At 37.2% G+C, this 17,965-nt stretch overlaps 1 protein-coding gene and 1 pseudogene across 2 annotated transcripts in view; one reads left to right on the top strand and one right to left on the bottom strand.

Annotated features, from left to right (window-relative positions):
* The window catches only part of Ptpn9 (protein tyrosine phosphatase non-receptor type 9), an 86,938-nt gene that overhangs the window by 10,571 nt on the left and 58,402 nt on the right, over positions 1 to 17,965 (bottom strand). The window contains exons 7-8 of one of the 2 annotated variants that reach the window (XM_078049244.1): positions 10,341 to 10,457; positions 2,069 to 2,135 (exon numbers count right to left, since the gene is read on the bottom strand). In XM_078049244.1, the coding sequence (XP_077905370.1) occupies positions 2,069 to 2,135; positions 10,341 to 10,457 (184 nt within the window). The remainder of the gene's footprint in view (positions 1 to 2,068; positions 2,136 to 10,340; positions 10,458 to 17,965) is intronic. The other variant, XM_005316821.5, reaches the window with a different exon arrangement.
* On the top strand, positions 2,409 to 3,047 carry LOC101974801 (large ribosomal subunit protein eL37-like; annotated as a pseudogene).

Below are 17,965 nucleotides of genomic sequence, written 5' to 3'. Positions count from 1 at the left end.
CATTCTAAGAATCCAAAGGCCTTTATCCCTTTTTTCCCCTTCAATTTTCATTTTGAAAAATTTCAAACCTACAGAAAATAGTACAATGCACCCATATATTCTTTAGCTAGAAAACTATCATTTCGCAAGACCCACTTCTCTGTGCACACAGATACCCCTATTTTTCTTTTCTCTGAACTATTTACAAGTTGCAGACTAAGCTGGGGGTAGTGGTGCATGGCTATACTCTTGGGTACAAGAGGCTGAGGGGAGAGGAACACTTGAGCCCATGACTTGGAGGGCAACTTGGGCAACATAGCTAGATTCATTCTCAAAAAATTAAGTGGCTGACTATACTTTTTTTTTTTTCCTTCAGGACTGAGGATTGAACCCAGGATCTCACACATCCTAGGCAAATGCTCTATCACTGAGCTACATCCCCAGCCTTTTATATTTCTGATTTTGAGACCAAGTCTCACTAAGTTGCCCAGGGCTTCTCACTTGCAATCCTCCTGCCTTAGCCTCCCAAGTAACTGGGATTGTAAGTATATGCCACCATGCCTGGCTCAAGTTGCAGACTATACTTAATATTTCACTGTGCTTGTACAGTTTTAAAAGGTTAGAGTTCATCTTAAATGTTTTTTCTCATAATAAAAAATAAATAAATTTAAAACTTCCAGACATTAGACATTTCACTTCTAAATACTTGAGTACATATTAGGAAAACAAAGGCATCCCCCTTGTAGAAAAGTAGCACTATCACACTGACCCAATTAAATAAACACTGATACAACGTTAGCTGAAACAAAGACTGTCTTAGGAGTTTGTCCTTAATACTTTTTTCTCCCTTTTGAAGATCCAATACCAAATCATACATTGACTTTGATTACTTTATTAGTCTCCTTTAATCTAAAAGAGTTCTCTGTCCTTTTTTTTTAATGGTATTAACTTCAAAGGTCTGAGTCAGTTTTCATATATTATGTTCCATAATCTGGATCTGTCTGTTTTCTCATGATTAGATTCAGGTCCCCTATTTCCATCTCCCATGCTAAGAATGATGGAACCCAGAGCCTAATGCACGCTCTGCCACTGAGCCACACCTGTAATCCCAGACTGACAACATAGGTGATATGCATTTCTCATTGCATCACATCAGGAGGAATATACAATCCCTGTGTTAAATATTAACTTTATTGGAGATACTCGGTTTTGATCACTTGGTTGAAGTATCTACTAGATTTTCGTTTCTTTTTTTTGTGTGTGTGCTAGGGATTGAACTCCATACCTCACACGCACATTCTACTATCACTAAATTACATCCCTAGACTCCTCCTGTCTTCTTTTTGCCTTTTTTCTTTAGTGGTACTGGGGATTGAACTTTGGCACAAGCACTCTACCACTGAGCTACACCACCATTCCTTTTTATTTTGAGGCAAAGTCTTCCTAAGTTACTCAGGCTAGCATTGAACTTTGATTTTCCTGCCTCAGCCTCCTTGAAAGGTTGGTATTATGGGTGTGCACCACTGCACCTGGCTTCCTCCAGCCTTCTTTGAATGTGATATGGTATTGTTAAGATAGGCAAAGGCCAAGACAGGAGTACCGGACCCGTAGAAGCATATATCAAAACTCCATCTGAAATCCTCTTAGCCTCCTGTTACTTGACTGTCAGACTTAACATAGACTATCCCATCAGAACATTTGCTTGAATGTTGTATGATGGTTCAGGGACCAACCAGCAAAGGTCTTGTAGGACACAAATACTCATTCCTAAATTGAACTCTGCAAGCACCACTGACTTTCCTGGGCTCTTTCTGAACATGAAGAACATGCCTTACTCCCTTGGATTGGCTGTTAAGGCACAATCTAAAAACTTGCAGGGGGGGAGTAGTATTGTGGGTTTAAATCTGTAGTTAACCTCTGTGCATTGAGTTTCTAGGCATACCTAGTGCAAACTTCCTGTATCTCTCATCTGCCTTCCTCAACCACCACCAACCTTTATATCAACTTAAGTTATATTTAAAAATTATGGCATCATCTGGCACAAGGAATCACAGATAGATGGCACAAGCATGGGGCTGGACCAGCTTACCTTGTGTACCAATGTAAGCATTCTTCTGCTTGTAACCATCCATGAAACTGGCATTGATGTAATCTGTCTAATGATAAAAAAGGAGACATTACTGCAGGTACATGAAATATAACATTTGAATTAGAAAATAATGTGCAGGGAATGTATAATCCAAAGTTTTAGGCAAAAAATGAGGAATTAAAGAGTTGATTCATATTAAAAATGGTGCTAAGACAATTGGAGGATGTATACATGCAGAAAATGAAGATGACCCCTTCAAACCATACACAAAAATTAACTCAGAATGGATCAAAGACCTAATCCAAGAGATTAAATCTATAAAACTTTTGGAAGGAAATATATGAGTAAGTCTTTGTGATCTTCGGCCAGACAAAGGCTTCTTAGATATGACACCAAAGTCACAAGCAAAAGGAAAGAGACAAACCTGACTATATTAAGAATCAAAAATTTTTAGCCAGGCGCAGTGGCACATGCTTGTAATCCCAGAAACTCAGGAGGCTGAGGCAGGAGGATCAAAAATTCAAGGTCAACTTCAGCAACTTAGCAAGACCCTGTCTCAGAGTAAAAAAAATTTAAAAAGCTGGGGATGTGGCTCAGTGGTAGAGTGGCTTGGGTGCGACCCCCTGTACCACAGGGAGAAAAAAATTAAAAATGTTTGTGCTTCACTTTTTGGTCTCAGCAGCAGAAACAAAATAACAAAAAGGAACATCATCATCTGGAAAGCACTGTAATAAGATGTACACATTGTGCTGCCTCTATGGCTCTAAGCCCTACCATCCTTAGAAGTCAACCTGTGGCAAATGTGGCTATCCTGACAAGCACTGGATAACTGGAGTGCCAAGGCCAAAAGACTGAATAACACTGGGTCTGGTCAAATGAGGCACCTGAAAGTTGTATACTGCAGATTTGGGCATGGATGCTGTGACGGAATGACTCCTAAACCAAAGATGCATCTGTTGCAGCATCCAGTTCATCTTGAGAGTTTCAATGATTAGCCCACCCAATAAATGTGCTGGTTAAAAAAACAAAAAAAAAAAAAACAACAAAAAAAAAACTTTTGTGCTTCAAGGCAGGAGGATCCAAGCTCAAGGCCAGACTGATCAACTCAGTGAGACACCATCTCAAAAAAAAAAATTTTTTTTTTTTAAAAGCTAGGGATGTAGCTTCATGGTAGAGTGCTAACCTAGACAAGTGAGACCTTGGGTTAATCCTCAATGCTCCCCCTCCAAAAAAGTTAAAAAATCATCAATACATGGAATGCACATTTGACAAGAGAATTATATCTTGTATCTAGAATACATACAGAACCATACAATTCAAATAATAAAAGACAACCTAATTTAAAGCTGAAGAAGAGATAGGCATTTTTCCAAAGAAAATATACAGATAGCCAATAGCACATGAAAAGATGCTCAACGTTATTAGTCATCACGGAAATGGACAAAACTACCATAAGATACCACTTCACACCCAGTTGGATGGCTACAGATTAAAAAAGATAATGAGAAGTGTTGGTAAGGATTTAAAGAAAGTTGGGCATCGTGGCACACTCCATTAATACCAGAGACTCAGGAGGCTGAGGCAGAAGGATCAACAAATTTGAAGCCAGTTTAAGCAACTTAGCAAGACTCTCAGCAACTCAGTGAGACCCTGTCTCAAAAATAAAAAGGAATCCTCTGACCCAGGTTGGAGTTTTGCTGAACCCCCATAATATACTGAATAGCTCACTAATTTTAACTACATTAGTTAAGTGGCCTCATTTTTTATAAAGAGCACATTATATTGTACCAAGCACTATCAAGACATGACATGCTAACATAGATGTAATTATCATGAAAGCGTAAGATGTGTGATATTTCTTTTAATAAGTTTATTTTGTTTCTGTCCGAAAAAATAAAACAAAATAAAATAAAAATGACTCAGGATGTACTCTGCTACTCAGTGATAAAGCACACTTGACTGAATCCTCAGTACAAAAAGTAAAAGAAAAAAAGAGGCTCGGGATATAGCTCAGTTGGTAGAGTGCTTGCCTTGCATTCATAAGGCCCTGGGTTCAATCCCCAGAACCACAAAAAAAAAAAAAAAAAAAAAAGAAAGAAAGAAAGAAAGAAAAACAATGAAAAAAGAAAAACGAAGAAAAAGGATGTGGAGAAGTTGGAACCTCTATACACACTAGTGGTAACATAAAATAAAAATGGTCAGTTCCTCCAAAGATTAAACAGAATTGCCACATGACCCAAGCAATTTCACTTCTAAGGAAAATGACTACATCCACACAAAAATGTGTACATAAATATTCATGGTGGCATTATCTATAATAGCCAAATTAATTCTTTTAGGAAGTAACTTGGTCTTTCCCTATCTATCTATCTATCTATCTATCTATCTATCTATCTATCTATCTATCTATATATGATATATGAGGACAAAGTATAATATGTCCATACAATGGAATATTATTTGGCAATAACAAGGAGTAAAGTGCTGATATATGGGTATAACATGGATGAACTATGAAAATACTTCATGCAAAGTGAAAAAAGCCAGACACAAATGGTCACATACTATATGATTTTATTTATATGAAATACTTTGAATGAAAAAGATTACCTATCTCTGTAATTAAACAAAATTAGGGGCTGGTGGTATAGTTCAGTGGTACAGTGCTTGCCTAGCATGCAATAAGGCCCTGGATTCAATCCACAGCACTTCATAAAAGAAAAAGAGAGAGAAAAGAAGAAGCTGGGCATAGTGAGTCAGGCCTGTGCCCAGGAGGCTGCTTGCAGGAAGATCTCAAGTTCAAGGCCAGCCTAGGCAATTTAGCAAAACCATACCTCAAAATAAAAAGAAATTTAAAACTCTCTCTCTCTCTCTTTTTTTTTTTTTTTTTGAGGTAGTAGGGCATAGAATCCAGGGGGCCTCTACAACTCAGCTATAGCCCCAGCCCGTTTTTAAATTTTGAGAAGGGCCTTGCAAAGTTGCTTAGGGTCTCACTAAATTGCTGAGGCTGGCCTCAAACTTTCAATCCTCCTGTCTCACCCTCCCAAGTAGATGGGATTTCAGGCATGCATCAATGTCCCAGCTTATAGTTAAATTTTACAAAGGAAGAGAAATATAGCTCTGTGATAGAGCACTTGCCTAGTATGCATAAAGCCTTGAGTTCAATGCTCAGAACCACATTAAAATTGTTTTGTTTTTAAATTTTTTTTAGTTAGTGGGAAAAGGGCAATGACTGCCAAGGGTACGGGGTTTCTTTTAGGAATGATAAAAAAGTTTCAGCTAGACATAGTAGCACAGGCCTATAATCCTTGTTACTAGGGAGGCTGAGGCAGGAGGACCACAAGACTGAGGTCAGCTTCAGCAACTGAGTGAGATTCTTTCTCACAAAATAAAAACTAAAAAAGGGCTGGAAGTGTAGCTCAGTGGTAAACTGGCTCTGGGTTAAATCCTTGGTACCTAACCCCTAAAAAAAAAAAAAAAAAAAAAAGTAGGGAATGTAATTCAGTGATACACCAGCCCTGGGGTCAATCCTCTGACTGACACCTGGGTAGGCCACACCCAAGGGCACAGTAAAACAAGGGGACACACACAAGGCACTTCCATGGAAGATTCTATCCTAAACAGGGCAAGGGGTTATATTACAAAGGAACAGGTGAGCATAGCTTCACCCATGGGTCTATAACAAGACACACCCATTTCTGTGACTGAGCGCCTCAGCACCCAGCTGGGGAGTGTAACTCGTAAGGTTGGCCTCCCACACCTCAGCATCAACAAAAAGAAAAAAGTTGCAATAGCAAACCAGGGAAAACTCATACATGCACTATTCCATTCTACAGAAGTAAGTGATTCCTCTTTTAACCTATTACCATTACTCTACTGGGTCCTATCACATGGAAAGGAATCTGAAGTGTCAGCACTCCATGGTTACGGACATCTCCACCTCATGTTCAAACTCATGAAACTTGGATATGTGTCCATTAGCCAAACAGTCTATCAACTTTTCACTCTCCTATTTATTTAGTTAGGGGTTTTCTGTTCTTTTCCCCTCCTAAGGAGTTAGCACCCACATTACTAGTATTCTAGTCTGACATAGACAACTCCACTGAGCTAACAGACTACCTGCAGGAGATCAGCAAGCTAAAAGCCTTACCCACTCCCAACCAGGCTTCTCAGTTCAAGGTAGACCTACAGTTAGCAAAAACCTACTGGACCTCTTCTCAGCCCGGTACATTCAAGTGGTATACCTTTGAGGATCCAAGGAAAGAGACACAGAAAAGTACATAAGATTTTCCTGATATAGGAATCAATACTACTATATACCTAAGTAATAAATAAGCAGTTATGTCAGGATCTGTCTTGATATTTTGAAGAAATATATTACCTCTAAAGGAGACCTATTATTTCTTTATTTTATTTATTTATTTTTTATTTTTGGTACTAGAAATGAACCCAGGGAGCTTTACCACTGAGCTACATCCCCAGCACTTTTTTTTTTTTTTTTTTTTTGAGACGGGGTCTCAATAAATTGCTGAGGGTGGACTTGAACTTGGAATCTTACTGTCTCAGCCTCCCAGGTCAATGGGATTACAGGTGTGTGCTAATACATCCAACTCCTGTTATTTCTTTATAACTAAGGATATTAGCTTTTAACATCTTTGTCTCTGAGATCACTTGTCTCCAGGAATATTGGCAAATTCAGAAGAAGCATCAGATGTTACAACTAAAAATGACGTCAGAGACAAAGCATAGAACTGGGAGCAAACTGAAATAGGAGGATGAGCCAAACCAAACACAACACATAGTTAAGTTTATATGGATTGAATGCTTGTGTCCACTTCCAAAATTCATGTTTTAATCCTAACAGCCAATGTGATGGCATTAGGGGTCAGAACCTTTATGAGTTTTGTGAGGTAATTATATCATGAGGATCACCAAAGTGGAACCCTCAGTACTTTTTTTTTGGTACCAGGGATTGAACCCAGGGGTGCTCAACCACTGACCCACATCCCCAGACCTGTTTTATATTTTTATATTTAGAGACAGGGTCTCTCCAAGTTGCTTAGGGCCTAAATTGCTGAGGCTGGCTTTTAACTCAAAATTCTCCTACCTTAGCATCCCAAGCTGCTGGGATTATAGGGGTGTGCCACCCTGGCACTTAGTACTCTTATAAAAGAAGAGTTGTCCAGGGTGGTGGCACACACCTGCATTCCCAACAACTTGGGAAGTTCAGGCAAGAGGATAGCAAGTTCAAGATCAGTCTCAGCAACTTAGTGAGATCCTATCTTAAAACAAAAAGGGTTGTGGGAGGGGAGGGTATAGCTCAGTGGTAGAGGGCCTTTTGGTTCAATCCCCAGTCCCCAAAACAAATAGATAAATAAAATAAAAAAAGAAAAGCTCCAGGACAGGGATTGTGGCTCAGCGGTAGAGTGCTCGCCTAGCATGCGCGGGGCCCTGCATTCAATTCTCAGCACCATATAAAAATAAAAATGAGTGGAATAAAGGTATTGTGTCCAACTACAACTAAAAAAATAAATATTAAAAAAGAAAGAAAGAAAGAAAAGCTCCAAATAAGTATGTAAGGCAATGCATTTATTAACTAGCTTGATTTAGCCATTTGACAATGTATACTAATTATTTTGTTTTTGAATACTTATTTCAAAATATTGTGCTGTACATTATAAATATACAGATTTTGTTATTGAAAATAAATGTCAAGAAACAAAATAAGAATAATCCTGAAAGTAGAAAATCCATGAGTATACAATATCCCTGAAACTAAATAAAGAAATAATGTCCAAAAAGCTAAAGACAGACAAAAAACCTGATGTCTCATTTACTGCACAAATAAAGCCACTGCCGATGTTTTCAGTAGTGAGACTAAAAGTCAGGCAATGATTTTCAGATTAACTATAGAATGGACTAGGACAGTTTCCAGGTTTTCACTTATTCACATACTTCCTTTCTAATAAGTGCAGTTAAGCACTGTTTTACAAACTGGAAACAGCGCTCAACAAAATAGATAGATACTGACTCCATAGCCCCAAGTTAACCATTCTACTTCATTCCTTCAGAGAATGTACTATGACTATGAGGATCTCAGCAGTACTGATTAATTTACCCTCAGATACACTAAGCAATACTTCACAGGAGAAAATTGCAAGACTCCTGGGCAGGGCTATAAGTTCAGTTCATGTGCCTCAAAGAGTAGGGTCAAGAGAGATTGCAACTATGACCCTAGGGTCCTGAATCACATATCATACATGCTCAAACACAAAGCACTGATTTTTCCAATATTTAGCCCTCAGAGTTGGACATAGTGGCACAAACCCATAATCACAGAAACTCAAGAGATTAAGGCAGGAGAATTCCAAGTTTGAGACCAGCCTTGGCAATTTAGCAAAACAAAGCCGTGAACCTGTGATTCTCCTGCCTCAGCCTCTTATGTTGCTGAAATTACAAGTGCACACCATTGCCCTTGATTATAAGAAGTCTTTAAATATATGTAATGCTGAAGAGATTCTATTTAAATAACTTTCTTTTGAAACAGCAATTGCAGTCAATTTTTTTTCTCCCCCACCAATACTGGAGATTGAATGGGGATGCGAGGTGGGTTCTCTACGACTGAGCTACATCCCCAGCCAATTTTAGTTTTATTTAGAAACAGGGTCTTGCTAAGTTGCCCAGGATGACCTTCAACTTGCAATTCTTTTACCTCAGCTTCCTGAGTCACTGGAATCACAAGTGTGCACCACTGCACCTAGCTCAATGCTATTTTTTGATAAGGGTCATCAGAAAAAACTTGGTATATCAGAAAGAAAAAATATATACATATATAATACCTAGTTAGTTGTTAATCTAAAATTCTAAGGTTAGGTGTTACTTAAAAAAGGAATAAGTAGCTGGGTATGGTGACACACGCCTCTATTTCCAGCGACTCGGGAGACTGAGGCAGAAAGAGCTGGGGATGTGACTCAGTGTTTAAGCATTCCTGGGTTCAATCCTCGTATCAACAACAACAACGGAAAAAAAGAATAAGAAGAGCTGGAGTTGTGACTTGGGATAGTGCTTGCCTGGCATATGTGAGGCACTGGGTTCGATTCTCAGCACCACATATAAATAAATTAAATAAAGGTTCATCGGCAACTAAATATATATTATATAAAAAAAGAAATAAATAAATGATTATAATATAGAGAATGTATAAGATGAATTAAAATTAAAAACTATCCTAATATTATCCTAATAGATTATTCTGGTTCAGAATAAACATGCCAATGACAATATCATGCACTTAAAAGGAAATAAAGTTGATGTATTCTGCAAAACCATGTGAGACTAATTTAAAAAATGGTTCAAATACAAGTAAAGACAAAGGTGCATGTGGGGGCTGAGGCTGTAGCTCAGTGGCAGAGCACTTTCCTAGCATGCGTGCAGCACTGGATTCTATCCTTAGCACCTCATAAAAATAAACAAATAAAATAAAGGCATATTGTCCATCTACAATTACAAAAAAAAAATTTTTTTAAAAGGTGCATGTAAAAGGTGAGGGTGAGGGCTGGGGATGTGGCTCAAGCAGTGACGTGCTCGCCTGGCATGCGCGAGGCGCTGGGTTCAATCCTAAGCACCACATAAAAATAAAATAAAGATGTTGTGTCCACCGAAAACTGAAAAATAAATATTAAAAAAAATTTTCTCTCTCTTCTATCTTTAAAAAAAAAAGGTGAGGGTGAATAAAATGTTTACTACATATCTTAATATTTTACATATGAGGTTTTTATTAATATGTACAGATATGAACAAATTAATACATAAGTAATACAGTCATCTGGCCACTTCATCTCTATCTCTAGACATTTATGTATACAGTAGTTATCCACAACTTTTTTCAGATATAGATGGGAAAATTCATCACATATAATCAAAGTTGCCCTGTATTGCTATATATATATTCATCAAATAGGACTATATAGCCATGCCTTTACAACTAAGAAGTAAAAGGAGAAATAATTTAACAATAAAAGAAACTACAATAAACCAGATCTTGTACTATCATAACATTCACATAAATAATTTAATTTACTTCCCACTCAGTACTATGAAATGGGCATTTAGGCACTTGTCTACTGTAACAGATTACTATGTAGCAAAATCAGAACTTGAACCTTATCTACCTTCAGTATCCATTTTCATTCTATTAAAATATTAATGTTTCACTTTGGGTGAGGTTTAATTTCCCCCAGTTATTCAAAAGAGATGGCATTTATCTACATACCTGAGTGTGGCCACTTCGTTTTGTTAGTTTCACTCTAGTTTGGTCGAGACAGGGTACATCTCCGTAGCGGTTCTTTTCTAAGTTTCCTGGAGACCTGAAGGAAATGAAATAGACAAGCTAGAATAAAGAAAAAATAGGGGTAGTATGTAAATATATGTTTAAAGTCGGCAATGCAAAGCTGAGTATCAATTACCACTGGTGTTCAGCTTTCATTCTTGAGTCTATATAGTTCAATGTCATTTAATCGGGTTTTTGTTTATTTGGGGGAGATTTTGGGGTGTTGGCAATTAAACCCAGGGATGCATGCAGGCTGGGCATGTTATCTACCAATGACCTACACCCTCAAGTGTTCATTTAGCATTTTAAAGTATATATATTACTTATAGAAATAAAGATCTTTCCTTTCAAAAGAAAAGGGGAGTCCCACATGGACTACAACAGAGAGTGGTACTGGTAAGTGGAATACTGTTATCACAAATACTTAAAAATGTGAAAGCAGCTTTAGAACTGAATAACAGGCAAAGTCTGGAAGAATCTGGAAATCTGGAAGTATAAGCTAGAAAAAGCCTAAACTGCCAAATATGAAGTATGAAGGGTGATTCTAGTGAGGGTTCAGAAGAAGAGGCCTTGCGGAAAGCCTCAATCTTCTTGGAGATTACCTAAGAGATTGTGATAAGAATCTTAGTAGAAATATGTAGTGTAAAGGCAATTCCGATGATGTCTCAGACAGAAATGAGGAATATGTAATAAAGAGGAAGAAGGGGTAGAGAGAAAAAATAAGATACAGCACACATAAAAAAAAAAATCTAACTGCAGACAAAAATTTCTACTACTCATTTCTCAAAAGATGTTCAAAATTAATTTGCTGAATCCCAGTTTGCCCTGGTAGACTGATAATACATACTGACTCTATTCTATCCAGCAGCTTTACTAGAATGAGATAAAGGAACTATTCAGTACAAAACCAACCATCAGTGAAAACATCAAACAGATTTCAACCTGTTTTGGCAGAAAAAGCAGATGGGAAGATGTTAATTGGCTTGGCCAAATTCAGGAAGCTGAGATCTACACAGAGACAAAATGATACCTTCAAGTCTCTCACCCTGGAATTCAAAATCTAAAATCTAAAAACAGCAATAAATGAAAATCCAAATGGCATACAATTATAATCCCTGCCCAATTCTCCCTGTTGTATCCTACAGTAATATCCAAGCTTGGATCCCCACCAGGCAAGACAATGGAGATTGGAGAACTCTCCCCTGACCCTTTCAGTATTGGGGATTGAACCCAGGGGCAATTTTTAACTGAACTACATTCCTAGCCTCTTTCCTTTTCTTTCCTTCTTATTTTATTTTATTTTATTTATTTATTTAGAGACATAGTCACTCTTATTTGCCCAGGCAGAAGAACTTTTTTTTGTACCAGGGATTGAATCCAGGCAGGGGTGCTTAAGCACTAAGCCACATCCCCAGCATATCATTAAGTTGCTTAGGGCCTCACTAAGTTGGTGAGGCTGGCTTCCAATTTGAGATTCTCCTGCCTCGGTTTCTGAAGTTGCTGGGATTAAGGCGTGTAAAATTGGACCCAGCAGAACTCTGATTAGGATGAGTAAATAGCCACTAGCAAGAAAACTCAATTGGAGTACATTAAAAAAAACTGATCATTTTAATTTGAAGTTCACCCATACAATCAGAACTTCCAAGCAACTTAAGGATCCCAGTATTAAGTGTGAACTAACAGCCATGGATCTCAAGATTATGAAGAAAGCCCCTAAACAAAGGGAACTAGTTTAAATATACATGGGAGAAAAAGGACAAAATAGTTTTTCAATAAGAGAAAAAAGACTGCTAAAAGGCTATAAATAATATCCTGCAAGAGAAAAGAGATAATATCATTGTACAGAAAACAAGTAGAGGATGCTTTGAAAAAGGAACAATCAATGAAAAGCTCTTGCAAATTAAAAATTGTATGCAGGGTTGTGATGTTTAGTTCAGTAGCGGAGCACCTGCTTTGCATGTGAGGCATTTTTCAATCCCACCACAGCAAAATAAAAAAAAGGAAAAAAGATAGCCAAAATAGGAACTTCAATAGGTAAGAGTTTAGGAAATTACCAAGAACACAAAACAAATGAAAAAATATAAGAATTTTTAAGGGGCTGAGGTTATGGCTCAGTGGTAGAGCACTTGCCTAGCATGTGTGAAGCACTGGGTTTGATTCTCAGCACCGCATAAAAATAAATAAAGGTCCATCAACAACTAATAAAATATTTTTTAAAAAAAGAAAAAAATTAAGAAAATAAAAAAATCATTCTAGGGCAGAAATCCGCAAACTATGGTCAGGACAACTGCTTTTGTTAATAAAGTTTTTTTGAAAATGGCAAAGCCAACCTGTTTATATGTTAATACCAACAGTGATGAGTACTTACACAAAGATCCACAATGTAAAATAACTATCTTGCCCTTTACAAAAAGAAAAATATCAATTCTTACTTTTAGGAGTTCCAATCAGACTAATAGGAATATGAGATAAAGACAGGGAGAAAACAAACATGTCAGCAAGGAAGCATGAAAAAACAATTTTTTAAAAAGTCCTAAGGCTGCAGATGTAACACAGCCATAGTAGAGTGCTTGCCTAGCATGCACCAGAACTTCAGTTCAATCCCTGGTATTAAAAAAGAAAAAAAAAATAAATAAATGTCTTATATGGGGCTGCAGCTTCAGTGGTACAGTTTCCCTAGAATGCACAAGGCACTGGGTGAGATCCCTAGCACAAACAAAACAAAATATTCCAAGTTCAAAGGCTTTAAGATCAAAAGACCTATCAAGCACCCAGTAAAATGAATGAAACAAAAGGATTAAACCAAGACATAGCATGATGAGATTTTTAAACATTAAAGGAGGTTAATTACAAATGAAAAGATTAAGAAGGAACAGAAACAACAGACTACTAGTACCTTTGCCAGCAATTAGAAAGGTATTGCCAGCTGAGTGTGATGGTGCAGCTGTGTAATCCCAGCTGCTTAGGAGGCTGAGGCAGGAGAATTCCAAGTTCTAAGTCAACTTCAGCAACTCAGTGAGTCCCTGAGCAATTTATCGAGGCCCTAAGCAACTTAATGACACCCTGTCTCTAAAAACACAAAAAGGGCTGGGGATGTGGGTCAGTGGTTAAGCTGAGTTTAATCCCTGGTAAATAAAAATAAAAAAGAAAGAAGACAGGATAGGAAAGATGGTGGAATGAGATGGACATCATTACCGTAGGTACATATGAGATTGCACGAATTGTGCAACTCTAAACCATGTAAAACCAGAGAATTAAAATGTTGCGCTCCGTTTGTGAACGATGAATTGAAATGCATTCTACTGTCATGTACAACTAAGTAGAACAAATTTAAAAAATTAACAAAAAGAAAGAAAGAAGGAAGGAAGTTATTGCTACAAAAATTCTAAGGTAAAATTATTTCTAACCAAGAATTCTATACTTTGCCAAACGAAATATAAGTGAGGAAACAGGATTAACAAAATAAAGAGCAAAAATTACAGGATGAAAAACAAAGACCAGGCCTAAAGTATAACCAACAACTAGTTTAGGTTGGAGCAGCAAAAGAACAAAAAATTCTGAAAGTGAGGTCTCCAGGTATAAAAATGGAATCAGGGCTGTGCCACAACTACCACGTGTGAGGCCCTGGATTCAATTTTCAGAACCGCATATAAGCAAATAAAAGTCCATCAACAACTTAAAAAAAAATTAAAAAAAAAATGAAATCAAATGACTATCTATTTGATTACTTGGGAAACAATAATGACAGGGTAAAATAAATCAGATTAAGCATACAGAAAAATAATCAGGAGAGATACAGAAAAACTAAAAGACAGTTTAAAAATTAGATAACTCCAGAAGAAACATCAAAAGGATTTAGTTAATTATTTAATATGTTTATTCATTTTATAGTAGCACACTTACCTCTGCAGTTAAAAAAAATCAGTCATAAAAATGTAAACAGTGACTACTGATTCAATTAAAATTTATGACATATATTGGAAAATAGCCAAGAAAGAAATGGTGACATGGTATAAGAATCAAATGCTCACCTATAACAAAAACCAATAAAGAGAATCATAATCGTTTTAATTTAGAAACAATACCAGGAGAAACAGTTGTTAAAAACTGAAAATAAGCTGGGCATGATAGCACATGCCTGTACTCCTGGCTACTTGGGAGGCTGAGGCAGGACAATGGCTTGAAACTACAAGTTAGAAACTGGCCAGGCAGGTATAGTGAGATCCAGTCTTAAGAGGAAAAAAAAAAAGCCGAAAATGGACGGTTATCGACAGTAGAATTGAGAGGAAAGCAAAAGATTGCTTATTTTGCTTCTGCTTTTTTTTCCCCTTGGCATTACTTGGTTTTTGAAAAAAAAAATACTGCTTATTGATTGAAATGAAAAATTTACAAAGGTCACCGACATAAAATAATATTCCATATTATTCTAAGGGTATGTGTACAAAATTAAATGGAAAGAAATATATCATATTTGTACCAGTAGCTGCTTGTGGGAAGTGCAAAGAACTGAGGGTATAGATTGGAAGAGATTTCAGATTCATAATGAATTCTTCCTTTTATATAATTTAAAAAAAAGACGTGAAGTAGCCAGGTGTGGTGCACATGCCTGTAATTCCAGCAACTTGGGAGGCTGAGGCAGGAGGATTGCAAGTTGAAGGCCAGCCTCAGCAACTCAGTAAGGCCCTCAGCAATTTAGTGAGACTCTGTCTCAAAATAAAAAAGACTTACATAATCATGACAAAAAAGATTAATTATCGTATCAATGTGTCGTCAGTTCAGGTGATATGCATGGAGTTTGTTAGGTCATTCTCTGTAGTTTTCTACATCTTAAAAATTTCCCTTTGTGCCTACCTCTAGTACCAGAGATTAAATCTACGGACTTGCACATGCTAGGTAAGCACTCTACCACTGAACTACACCCCAGATTTTTTTTTCTTAATTTTTATTTTGAGAGAAGTCTGGGCAATTGCTCAGTTGCCCAAACTAACCTCAAATTTGGGATCCTACTGCCTCAGCTGCCTAATTGGTTGGGATTACAGGTGTGGACCACCACATCTGGCCCTAGCCAATTTTTTAAAATCAAAAAGTTGCAAAGACAATTCAATGGGAAGGATTTCCTTGTCAACACAGGGACCTGCAACAAATTAGATGTCCAATAACAAAATAAATGAATATCAAACTAAATCTTACAATTTATACAAAAATTCAACCTGGCTGAGTAATGTGTCACACGCTTATAATCCCAGCTCTCATGAAGCTGAGCCAAAAAGGATAGCATATTTGGAGTTAGCCTTGGCCACTTAGAAAGACCTTGTCTTAAATAAAAAATAAAAAGGGATGGATGTTTTTTTAAAAAATATTCAACACCATTAGCTATTAGGGAAATTCATATTAAATAATTCTGGTAGATTACACATCTACCAAAATAGCTAAAATAAAAAATAGTGACACCACTAAATGCTGGTAAGGAAGTGAAGAAACTTGATTACTCATACATTGCTGGTGGGAATACAGTATAGACACTCTGGAAAACAGGCAGTTTCTCATAAAAGCTAAACACAGAATTACCATATGACCTAGCAATTGAATTCCTGGACACTTATGCCAGAAGTAGAAACATGTTCACACAAAATCTAGAAACAAATGTTTCTAACAGCTTTACTTGCAATAGCCAAAAACTAGAAATAATCCAGATGTCCTTCAAGAGGTGAGGGTTAAACAAACTGGTATATCCACAGCACAGCATACTGCTCAGCAATAAAAAGAATGAACAATTCAGATGAATCTTCACAGAATTACACCTAGTAAAAAAGCCATCTCATCATCATATGGTATGATCCTGTTTATGCAACACTTGTGTTGAGGCTTCCTCACCTTGTTCCAGAAGTTTCTGCAATTTTTCACTGCTGATAGGTAATTGCATTAGAAGAGCAGGTTTGGGTGTCTGTTTGGCCATCTGCCAATCAGAGACTATGTCACAGTCTGATGAGAACACTTTACAGTCTTGCCTCTTTATTGAAAGATGGAGCCCTATTTCAGTTCTAGAACTCAGAATCTTCAGCAACTCCAACTCTGTCTTATACCAAGTCCTTATAGAACTACTACCCAAAAAGACTATGTCTACCTTGGAATTCTGGATTATGAAGTAAATATCAGAATATTCACTATTGCCAAGTACTCCTCCCTTCTGTAAGGTACTGCCTTCTTCAAGACTATGGGCCGGGGGAGTTGGTTGGGAAAGAAATTGAATGTAAACAGAAATGTAAACAGTGATTTGCACTGGTAGGGAGGAAACAAAAAGAATACTCTCCCCTCGTGATATATACTCTGCTTCCCTTTTTCTACATTTACTTTATTTACATTCTTTTTTCTTTTTCTTTCCTTTTCTTTTTGTTTTTTTGCGGGGAGGGAGGTAGGGGAGTGCTGGAGTTCGAACCCAGGGCCTTATGCTTACTAGGCATGCACTTTACCACTGAGCTATACCGCCTCACACACCCCTTCTTTCATTCTTGTTCTGCTTATTGGCTTCTCAATTGCCAATTCTCTCTTATTGCCCTCATCACAGTTTCCTAATTATTTCCCCTTATTCCTTTACATTTTCTTCTTTACACCCTGACTAATCTGGGCAGAATTCTGAGGGAGTACAGGTACTCACAAAATCATGGATTCCTAAAGTTTTAAGGTAGATGAAACATTAAAACTCATACAGTCACATATCACACACAGGAAAACAAGGTACATAACTGGGAAATAAAAATCTTCAGAGAAGACTGTCAGTAAGTGGAACTTGAGCCTGAGACCCACTGAAACAGATTCCTTAATTTTCTTTTTAATTATTATTAGAGCTTTATAGTTATACATATAGTGGTTGGGGTCATCCCCAAAACACATACATGCATGGAATTCGATTTCAGTTCATGATCTCCCTTTTCCCTCCCCCTGGATTCCTTAATTTTCAAAAGACAGTTCATTAGTAATAAAGAGGATTTCTTTTGTAACCATTTAAAACATGTCAAGAATCTGGTGAGGTAGCACACATGGGTAATCCTAGTGACTCAGGAGGCTAAGACAGAAGAATAACAAGTTCAAGGTCATCCTGGGCAATTTAATGAGACCTGCCCCCAAATAAAAAATAACTGGATATGGTGGTACATGCCTGTAATTCTAGCTACTTTGAAGGTGAGGTAGGATTGCAAATTTGAAGCTAGCATTAGCAACTTAGCAACACCCTGTCTCAAAATTAAGAACGGTTGTGGGTGTAGCCCAGAGGTAGAGCATCCCTGGGTTCAACCACAGTACCACAAAATTAAATGAATAAATAAGCGTTGGAGAATGTATGTCAATGGTGGAGGGTTTGCATAGCATGCACAAGGTCCTGCCTGGGTTCAATCCCCAGTATGAAAAACAACAACAACAACAAAAACATGGCAAAAGAAATGAAAGCAATATGGTAATAGAGATGATTGATGTTCTACTGTCAACAACATTACCAAGTTATGAACCAGAGTTATAAACTAGCCAGTTGGTTTTGTGGTAGGATTTATGTAGAAGGAAAGTTTCAAGAAGTT

This window comes from Ictidomys tridecemlineatus, chromosome 5 (genome assembly GCF_052094955.1).
Source record: "Ictidomys tridecemlineatus isolate mIctTri1 chromosome 5, mIctTri1.hap1, whole genome shotgun sequence".
NCBI classification, from domain to species: Eukaryota; Metazoa; Chordata; class Mammalia; order Rodentia; family Sciuridae; genus Ictidomys; species Ictidomys tridecemlineatus.
Note: the sequence above shows the minus strand (reverse complement) of the source record. Positions and strands in the feature narration are given on the sequence as shown.